Raw genomic sequence first — 10,767 nt, 5'->3', positions numbered from 1 at the left:
AACACTAAACCATCATACATGAACTCTTTTTAAAAAACAAACAAGAATGCACTACACCAAAAGCTATTTAAAGTGGGGAAATGCAAAATTAATCTTAAAAAATTATCACAGCTGCAGTTACTATTTCCAAATGTAAACAATGTCTTCCCATTTCAATAATATAATAAAAGCAGTTAATTTTTCCATTGTGCGTGTATTAATTTTTGCATGGCCATTTATAGACTGCTGATTTAATGCCTGTATCTTTAAGAAATTAGAACTAAGCATGTGCTTTTATTATCAATTGCCAGATGCATAGTCAAAAGACTACAAATTCAATGACAAGCTGAATTCTACATTTTTGTCTCAGCTGGATCTGATAAAAATTGGAGTGTGTGTCTACACAATTTGAGAACAAATTGAACAGCTACAGCAGAGATCTACTGTAGTCACAAGGAATAGTTTAAGTAATGGCATCCAATCAGTTCTGAAGCAGTAGTCCTAGTTAGCCATATTTGGCTAGTGTGTTGGACACCACGGGTTTAAGAGATGCACCTATTTTATTACAGGGAACTGCTTAGTAACTACTGCAAATGAATTCAACAATGATGCTTCTTTAAGATATGTCCCCCTTTCTGTGCTCTCTGCAAGTATTCCTGCATCTAATAAGAGATTTTAGCTAGCAGTATCAGTTTAGCCCACACATGTGCTCTCCCTCCCTTGTGTGCTTCCTCAAGGCTAACTAATGCTGCACAGGCAAACCACCCTCAGCTCCTTCTTTACTGCACAACCCTTATTGAGACTCCAAAGTAGAGAGGGTGGCTTGCAGAGCACCCAGAGGGATAAAAGCAAAAAAACCCATCATTACTGCACAAGGTGAGTAACTTACTCTTCTTTCAGTAGCGTCCCTATGGCTGCTCCACTTTAGAGGATTCCCAAACAATAATCCCAGTGAAGGATTGAGGCTTTGGAGTCAAGTCTGTTATTGATGACAATAAGTTGAAAATAGCATCAGAAGTTGCATAATCTGTGAAAGTATGAGCAGACATGCAAAACATTGTTATGCAGATTTCTGGCATGGGAATATTTTTCAGTGAGGTAATTGAGGCGGAAACCAATCTCATGGCGCATGCACTGATTCTGAATACAGGTAGCACAAGTGCAATAGTTAGTACCACTGTGTTCCTTCTCATTTTTCCCCACCTAGGTGTGGAATGAATTTTGTGCGCACCAATATGGAAGTGATTTGTCCCACCATTTAAACCTGGGAGAGAAGGGCATGCAGCTTATGGGAGGCAATCTCCAAACAAGGGGAAAGGGATGGAGAGGTAATGGGAAAAATTTTAAATTGGGGAAGGGGGGAGAGGAGAGAATTAACAGAAACCCTATTTTAAAGAAAACAATGCAAACTCTAATAGGAGCTAAAAAAACAAAAACTCTATACTTTTAAGGTAAAGATGCTATTTGGTCTGTTTCTTCTCAACCATCTCTGGCCTGAAAGTGGTTCCCCTGCACAATGTTAGTTAACCTTGACGCAGAGCACATGTACAGATCAAAGGGATATTACTATCTAAAATCTCCAGAGGTGCAAGGACACAGACACACCCAAAAGGGCACTACTTGAAGTAGCAGTGTGATACAAGTGTTTGCATTCTGGAGGGCCTTTTTCAGTTGCTTATGTATTTCCCAAACTTACCTCTCAGATTGACATTTTCTACACTTGTTTTCAGGTTAAATGATTTTTTGAGAAGTCATAGGAAAAGTGGTTTTATAATTTTGCTGTGTGTGGCAAAAAACCACTTGCAATTAAAAACTACAAGTCTTTAGAATTTATTGACTAGGGTCACCAGGAGTTGATGTAAAATCTGACAGGGACCTAAATCTCAGCATCATAAATGTGACTTTCAGCAATCTGATAAAAACCTGTTTTGATTTCCCTGAGATGAAGGCTGAAGACATTCTGTCTGAGCACAGTCATATGGTAAAAAAAGCAACAATCTGTTAAAAGTTGGAAAAGTTCTGCCATTAATCTAGACATTGTATAAACGTGCCGTCAACTTACAATGTAACAGATTCCTACATTTTCCTGCTAGTGCAGCATCTGTAATTATAATGATAATGGAGATTGCCTATCTCCTAGAACTGGAGGGGACCTTGAAAGGTCATCGAGTCCAGTCCCCTGCCTTCTCAGCAGGACCAAGTACCATCCCTGATGAATTTTTGCCCCAAATCCCTAAATAGCCTCCGCAAGGATTGAACTCCTAACCCTGGGTTTAGCAGGCCAATGCGCAAACCACTGAGCTATCCCTCATTAATTCAATATTTTACATCCCTCCCCTACATTAATTTCATATATGTAGATGCAAAGATAGTGAACCTGAATTTTGAAAGAACTGTCTTATCTACTGTAAAGTAAAATAGTGAACAACACAGCCCTTGCTTGCTTCATTGAAATATACATATTGTACAGGACAGAGCACCTTGATGTCATCCACAAAACAGCTCTGTATGATAAAAGAAATCCTATCACTGTTCACACGTGAAGCACTCAAAACTGAGTGGCAGAAGGTAACGTTCCCCACTACATCTTAACTTTGCCTAATTAAAGGCTATCCTGTGTCTACACAAAGGGCAATCATATTACTTTTTCTGCAGAACACCACCTCACTCACTGCAAAAGTTAATATATGACATGAGGAAAGAGGTTTCAAACACAATGATCTCATCAAGCTTTTACAATGAACAAGAAATGGGTCATTCCTGCAGAAAAAGGCAGTAACTGATAACTTATTAAAATATGTGCTCAATGAGGTAGGAGTTAGAGGTTTCATATACAACCAACTTTGCAACATTAACATCTTCAACAGTGATCTAAATGAAATATATATTAAAAGATTCTGAATATAAAATTGTGTGTGTGTGTGTGTGTGTGTGTGTGTGTGTGTGTAAATAAAAGCACATGCACAATTTACAAGGTCAGTTTTGTATTACTGCTAAAAATTTACAGTAAGTGGTAGAGGAAGACAATTTAACAAATGACAGTAGAGGATAAACCATGTATAACTTTTTTATTTAAATGTTTTCTGAAAACGGTGATTACAATCTTGTTTCAGGTTCACCCATCAACTGCAGCCACAAAAATCTAAATGTTATTTGAAATCCAGAATCCTAGTAGCAAAGGGTAATGTAGTGGTTGACTTCTGCAGCTGGAGAGTATGGTGGATTACAACATAGTCATTCATAAAAACAAAATGGTGCAAGAGGCTCTTTGGTGTAAAAATGAAAAATGTCAGTGATGTTAATCCTGGGGGAATTCTGCAACTGTTGCATTTGGAGCCATAGTAAAATTGCAGAATTTTCCCAAGACTATTTATGAACATTACTGAGGAGAAAATAAATCAAATCATGAACTCTTCCTCACAGTGCTATAGAATCGGTAGTCTAAAGACATTGAAAATTCTTGTACCTTGAATATCCTGTAAAGAAATTTCAGTGTTAAAGAAAAGAATAAACAATTGAAAAACTAATTAATTGAGAGAGAAGAATACTGTTGCTCTCAGCAGGAGGAAGAGAGATCATTTAGGACCCAGTACTGCAGTAGGCACACCAGCCTTCTAATTTCTGTGTGCTGAGATCTTGCAGGATCAAGGCCTTAGCTTTTTACCCATCTTCAATGGGGTGTTTATGTGGTTATGTACCTGCAGCATGTAAAATATTGAATAAACTCATGAAAGAACATATTGCTCTATAACAGTACAAACCCAAAACATATCAACAATTTTACCGATATATTCCAACACCTAGCATTAAGAAGAAACCCTACGCTTCTCATGGAAGCAAATAATAAACCTTAAAGTAACTTGCAAATTCAAATAATTCATAGTTCATGACATTTTAAACAAGAGAAATTGTTATAAAAAGTCAGACTTACTTGTAAAATTTTTGACTAAAATGTATTAGCTGATCTTCACTTAGAGATACATAAATACAAAATTTAGAATCAAGATTCCCATAGACAGATTTCTATCTTAAGTAGAACAGTAAGAAAATGAGAAGCAGAGAGATCAAAGGCCAACTTCCGCCATCACAAGCACTTGGGGCTCTACACTGACTCCAGACAAAATTACATGCATAAAGTGTGCAGCAGCATTGCTTCTAAAATTCTGCAGGTATAATTTATCTCACTGTTTAGTATCTTTTAGAATTTCTCCCTTTCAACCTGATCTCAGTGATACTTGTTCTATAAGTGATTTGGCTGCAAAAATGAATGAATAAAACCATTTGATTATCTAAAGCAGTAAAATGTGTAGTCATTTTTACAACTTGGCTAGATTTGTAATATTAAACTGCAATATTCCATTTCAAAATCCTATTCTAATTTGAAACTAAAACAATATCTATGAAAGAAAAAGAACAGGCTAAAATATACAGATTCTCAGACTCTCTTCTGGAATTGTAAACCCGTTGAATGCAACAATCCATTTTTAATGCAAGTTTACTTCACTGGACTACCACAGCATATCCTATATGCTTTTTTTTTTTTTTTAATCAGTGCTTGTCTCAGTATATTCAAATATAAAGCTGAAACATTTGCACCCTCTAGCTGTCACAGGTAAAACGCAGTACTTGTAGCTAACTTACATTCATTTTCAACTTCAAATTTATTGAGGCAGTTTATATCAATGTATCCATAAAATAATTCAGAAATAACCCCAAGTATACTGTTTAAACATCTTCATGATTTATCCATTTACACACTCAGTACACAAACAACCCAGCCTCTGTACAGGTTCATCACATGCAAACCACTCATAAAGACAAAAATTTCAGTTAAAAATAAGTCACAACTCAGTGTACTGTTTCAACTGCATCTCCATTTACCAAATGGCACATTGAATATTCTGTAAAATAAGATGTTTTTAACAATCTTGTTAAAAAATTCTTGGGCAAAATATTTCTAGGCTTAAAAAACATCCCAAGATTTTTCAAAACACTGAAGATACTATACAACTTATAATAACCTTGAAATAGGATTACAAGGTTGTTAACGAAGGTATTTACATACCATATAATGTAAAGCAAAAAAAAATCAGATTCTAAAGACAAAAAGGTGACGCATTAAAGATTTATGAAATTAAAATTAAGGCTTTTGTATAGTAATTTATGTAACTTTACATACTAGCCAACTTTGGAAATGTCAGTCTTGCACATTCTTGTCAGTCTACTGCATTTAAAGCAGCAGAGTATATTAAGTATTACTTTGAATAATTACATTGCTACTTCTAGGCTTGAGCATGCTTTTGAGACATTGTAGTTTTTAAATATTTACAATGTGTAGCCTTCAAACTTTATGTAAAAAGCACAAGTATGACTGATTGTCTAATACAAACACCATACTTGCAAAAACTTTTTTGCTTCTCAAAATTAAATGCAATTACTAGTTTTAATAAGCAAACCAGATTTGAAAAGTTTTAATATGTGCCTGAACGTGGACAGCAAAATTTGCTTAAATAGCTCAGACAGTAATGTTTTTCAGCTTAGACTGAAAGTTTATTGTATCAGACTTCAGTTTCTTTAAGCACATAGAAAAATTAAATATTTAAAAAAATATTCCAAGAGCATGTATGTTTTTTGAATGATGCCCTCATTTATTGAAAAACCACTACTGTCTTACAGGGTGTAATAATTGGTCCACAGTTAATTTCAGGATCTGTGTTTAACTGAAAGCAACTTACTGTATTTCAATGTCATTTCTTTTAAAAAGCACAGGGATGTAAAACAGACAGAACAAAAAATGGAATGATAATCTAAGGATCAAATTCATCAGCCATTTATCCTAATATATCAAAATTTGTAGTCAGAATTGTCTTTATTGACTTTATTTTAGTTTTTGTACACAAAGAAAAACATGTTCATATCCATCATGAACAAAAAAAAAAAAAAAAAACTTAAAAAGGCAGAACTAGAAGACGTGTGTTCTTCACCAAAGCAAAGCTGTGCTAAAGGTTCCAAACATTTCCATTTTTAAAATAAATATTTTCTTCTTCCGGTGTCTACATTCCAGTCTTCAGCATATCACTGGAAACTGAAGCCTATCATGAAATACACACGTTAACACAGAGTCCCAGCTCACTGTGTTTGGTAACTTGCCATACCATATCCAGCTTGGTTAGGTATTACAGGAGCACCTTGTCCTTGGGCAGGTTGAGCACCAAATCCACCCATCCAGGCAGCAGATGGAGATTGGCTTTAAAAAACAAACAAACAAACAAAAAGTCATTTACAAAGAGATGCAAAATCTGATATTGCTTCTGTTACCTTCTTCTCTTGCCAAGGTCAAAAGCTTCCCAACTTCTACAAAAATAATGCAGGAAGATTTTAGAGCAGGTTCTTACACTAAAATGTGCCTGCCTCTGGGAAAAAAAGCCCACACCACAAACCAAGAAGCCTAAACACTAGGTACTATTCAAATACACACAAGGAAATCATTTTAAATGTGCATTTTACAACTTAAAGTAGACAGAGTTTGACTTGGCTGATGGGAAGAAGAAACATTCCATACTTTCCAAGAACTTTCTGGACTCAGTACAGTTTTATTATCTACAGAAGCTGATGACTTGGCAACTTGTCAGCATTTGAGAAAGCTTAAGCTAAGTAAGTATTGCACATTTTCCATGAATAGGCAAATGCAAAAAAGATTTCAATATAGCATTAAAGGATAAATTAATTAGACACACTTGTGTAGTACCTATAGGCTATATTTATATTATATGTGTATTTAAAGTCTTGCTATAACTATACTCAAGTTCCTCTGGTTTTATATCAAAATTGAAATACAAATGCAACAATCAATATGAAGCCACTTAATTGAAGAAAAACACTGGAGTACAGAGAGAAAAAAAAATAAACTTCTCTGCTGATTTTACAGCCAAGAATTAACATTATTCCATGGGTTATACATATTTCTATCAACATCACTGATGCAATATGTATAAAAAAGGTAAGTATAATGGGGACACAGGGTAGGAGTGGGGGAACAAGGTGGTAGGTCAGCAGGGAAAGTTACTATGGAGTCCTCAGGAGAACATTACAAAATTAAGACCATTAAAAAAAAAAAAAAACACTGTTGAGGATAAGTATTGGAAATACTTTTATGAACACATGAATGATCAGTTATGCAGTCCCTGACCGTCATAGTTTGCATGCTATTTAGGTAAAAGCTTTTGAGGGACATGGCACTGTAACTGCTCTCAGCTACATTTTTTTTTAAATAACCACTATCTGGATCATTGAAAGTCATCTGCTAAATTATTCTGAATCAAAACTTGTAAAGTCTACCAAAGAAGCAAAAAGTGTCCATCAGCTATCTTTTATCTCAAAACACCAATATACACAAAATGTTGAAACAAGTGTAAAACATAACGCATTGGATAACTCCTCAGAGCGCATGAGATTCAATAAACCTAAGCTTCCTAGTGCAACAAGCCCAGGCTTCGTAGTATCTGGAAAGATATGATTCCATGGGCACTGCTCATACCAAATTTATCGGAATGGAAAAGTTAACATTTTTGGAGAACACCACTTTTTAAACATATTTGAAGTATAATCACTTACTCTACTCCAAATCCCTGTTGATTCCATGCTTGACCATACATTCCATAAGATGGTACTTGCCATCCATTGGCCATATATTGTCCATACTGCTGTGGATTTCCATAGACTTGACTCCATTGCCCCCACTGACTGTAGTCAACCTAGACAAAAAATTAGTTCATAGTACAACCCCTCCTGACATATTACATTTTATATTTGCTGGCAAGGCAAAACCATAATGTAAGGAGTTAAAATACTGCTGGAGTTACAATTCTTTGCTTGAATTACAGCTGCCATTGCAATAAAGGAATTTTTAACATTTCATTATCATCACAAAATATTTGCCTGGGGATAGTGCTACTCTTGCCAGAATACAGATATTTCCCAAAACTTCAAACCCAAACAACAGTAAGTTTATGTTCCTAAGAAGTCACAAGCCCAACCTAGTAGTGGATTGTAATGTATATTGAAGAGACCAGGCCATACAATTTCACTAGTTACACTGTATTACACTATTAATACATTAGTAATAATCTATAAGGAGAGAGAATGGCCTTATACTTCACACAACTTGGCTTATGCAAAAACAAACTACTGAAAATAGATTTAAAATGTTAATTACCTGTTGGAAATTTTTAGTCATATCTGGGGATTCTTTACCCCAATAGCATTTAACAACATGTCCCTCAATTGTAGTTCCATTGACTGAAACAATAGCATGTGCTGCACTTTCATGGGTTGAAAACCTAGAGATTAAAAATAAAATTATTACTGTTTTACTATAATTGATAGTAGTATAAAGTTAGTAGTTAAAGTTAAAGAACTCTAAGTCCATGCACCACAAGCAGAGCTGATTGAAAAATTGTCTCAAACTGTCCACCACCCCTCACTCTTATGCAGATTTGGTCAGCAGAAATATCTGTGCACTTCAATTTCATTAACTCAATCTAAATAAGTTTTAACTTTTCCATTTGTTTGTTTTCACTCCCCCCCCCCCCCAAAATCAGTTGTTCAGACAGCCCTAATTTTAAAAAAAGCAAAAATATTACACCAATTTGTGGCTGCTTTTGTAGGCTATAGTTTTCTGAAGAACCAATTCCCATAACTTTTAAACAGCTTCAATTTCTCAAAAAAATGCATACTGCCGCAGTGACAGCTTTTAATTTAACAGCACTAATAATTCAAGTATATGTTACAGAATAATACATGAAACACTAATAAACTAACTAAATCTACGATTGTTTAATGTAACAGCCTTACCTGACAAATGAGTAACCTTTTTCTGGAAAAACTCTTATTTCCATAATCTGTCCAAATGGTGAAAATGTTTGCCTCATAAGTTGATCTAAAACAGATATTTTCAACCACTTTATTAGCAACTTTGGGGCCTCAAACACATTAGTTGTTAAATCCTCTTCCCCCAAATAAACATGAATCATACCTGTTAGTCCAGAAGCAATTCCTCCACAGTAAACAGTACAGTTTTTTGGACTTGACTGATTTACTACATCTTCAAATCTCAGTTGTTTTGTGCTATCTATACACAGAAAGATCCATTTTAAAACATTGAGAGTATCTGCTTTCCAATAATTTTTATATCATTGTGATATAAAGATAAAAAAGCAAAACAAGCAAAAAAATTAAGCTAATTTTATTTCCATACCAAGCCCAAAATGAGTTCCTTCCATTTTTGCTTGGAAATGCCTGGTGATATTTTTATTTTGTGAATTGGCAACTCGCCTCCCCCAGGAGCCTGGTGACCAACCAGGAACCAGTCAATGGGAGCTTGCACTCTAGTCAAAATATTATGATGGGTCATAGGTATCAACCATTTTCTTCAACTGGGTTGAAAAAAAAAGTTTGAAAGCCACTGCTTTAATTTATGACAAGAGGAAGCCGCATACCAAATTTGATGGTCTTAGCTCTTACCGTTTAGGACAGAGTGGGCAAGAGACTGTCAGGAGGCCAGATCTGGCTGCCAAGCCACCAGATCCAGCCTGCAGCTGCCTTGCCAGAATGCTCAGGGAGAGAGCACTTCTCTCCACTTTGGATTGCTGGGGAGGGAGGTAGGAGACTGCACACCACTCCTGGCCCCCAGCAAAATCCTTCAGCTCCCACTGGCCAGTTTCTGACCAATAAGAGCTAAGAAATTTTGCTGGGGGCAGGAGCAGTGTGTAAAGTCTTTTACCTCCCTCCCCCAAACCTCATGCCTACAGCAGAGCCACATGGAGCAGCCCTACAGGGCTGCTGGCTGGGAGCCACCTAGGTAAGCACCTCCCAGCCAGAGCCTGCTTCTGGCATCCCATCCTTTCTCTCCCCTCCAACTAACTGCACCAGGACACCACCCTAACTCCTCTGAACCCCTTTCCCTTTTCTCCCAGGTCACAACTCCCTCCCAGTCCAGTCCACAATCTTCTCCAGCACCTATACCCTGTCCCTGCCCCTAATTCCCCTGCCCTGGTCACCACCAAAACCCTCTGCACCCTCTTCATCCAAGTCACAACTCCCTCCCAGACCCTGCACCCCCGACAGAGCCCCTCCCTCAGCTAGAATCCTCTCCTGCACCCTTATCCCCTCCTGGACCCTGCACTTCTCAGGCTCTGCCCCAGATCACAATCCCCTCCTTCACCCAAACTCTCTCTCAGACCACAAGATCCCTCCCCCAAAGTTTCCTTCTTCACCCAACCTCCATCCCAGACTCCGCACCCCCTCCATAGAAGTGTGACCCTTGACCACTTGCTAAAATCTTGGAGTGGCCTTCCATTAAAAATTATTGCCTACCCCTGGTTTAGGAGGAGTTCTTGAACACACTCAACAGATGGACATACAGAGACAAACTCTTAAATATATAGTAGACAAGTGAAATGAATTTGGTGGCTGAGGCATATTACTAACTGGACATTACAAAGTACAGTATAAGAGTACACATGCTGGAGAGCTAATACAAAATTAACACAAGCATCTTACTTTCTTGTGTACTTTTAGGAGCGGGAGGTTTTCGCGTTGCCCAGTTAGTTCTGATCTGACGGCCTCCTAACCACTGCCCTCCCATGTGCACAATTGCATTTTCTGCATCCTGAAGGACATAAAAATTAAGACTCATTCAACATACATGAATAAGGAGAGAAGACAGGTAAGCCAAGTATTTTGCGAATGTGCTCATTGATCATTGGATTAATTTACATATAACAGCAA

General features: G+C 36.9%; 1 protein-coding gene across 4 annotated transcripts in view; it reads right to left on the bottom strand.

Annotated features, from left to right (window-relative positions):
* Window positions 1-868: 868 nt before the first annotated feature.
* The window catches only part of TIAL1 (TIA1 cytotoxic granule associated RNA binding protein like 1), a 32,450-nt gene continuing 22,551 nt past the window's right edge, over window positions 869-10,767 (bottom strand). For 3 of the 4 annotated variants that reach the window (XM_006111397.5, XM_006111396.5, XM_075935362.2), the window contains 6 exons: window positions 10,540-10,648; window positions 9,014-9,109; window positions 8,833-8,917; window positions 8,195-8,318; window positions 7,594-7,733; window positions 869-6,226 (listed from right to left, as the gene is read on the bottom strand). In XM_006111397.5, the coding sequence (XP_006111459.1) occupies window positions 6,109-6,226; window positions 7,594-7,733; window positions 8,195-8,318; window positions 8,833-8,917; window positions 9,014-9,109; window positions 10,540-10,648 (672 nt within the window). In that variant the 3' untranslated portion in view covers window positions 869-6,108. Of the gene's footprint in view, window positions 6,227-7,593; window positions 7,734-8,194; window positions 8,319-8,828; window positions 8,918-9,013; window positions 9,110-10,539; window positions 10,649-10,767 lie in introns of those variants that run through there. The other variant, XM_075935361.2, reaches the window with a different exon arrangement.

The sequence above is a fragment of the Pelodiscus sinensis genome, chromosome 8 (assembly GCF_052426305.1).
Source record: "Pelodiscus sinensis isolate ZL-2025 chromosome 8, ASM5242630v1, whole genome shotgun sequence".
Lineage (NCBI taxonomy): Eukaryota > Metazoa > Chordata > Testudines > Trionychidae > Pelodiscus > Pelodiscus sinensis.
The sequence above is the reverse complement of the archived record's forward strand: the minus strand, read 5'-3'. Positions and strand labels throughout refer to the sequence as shown.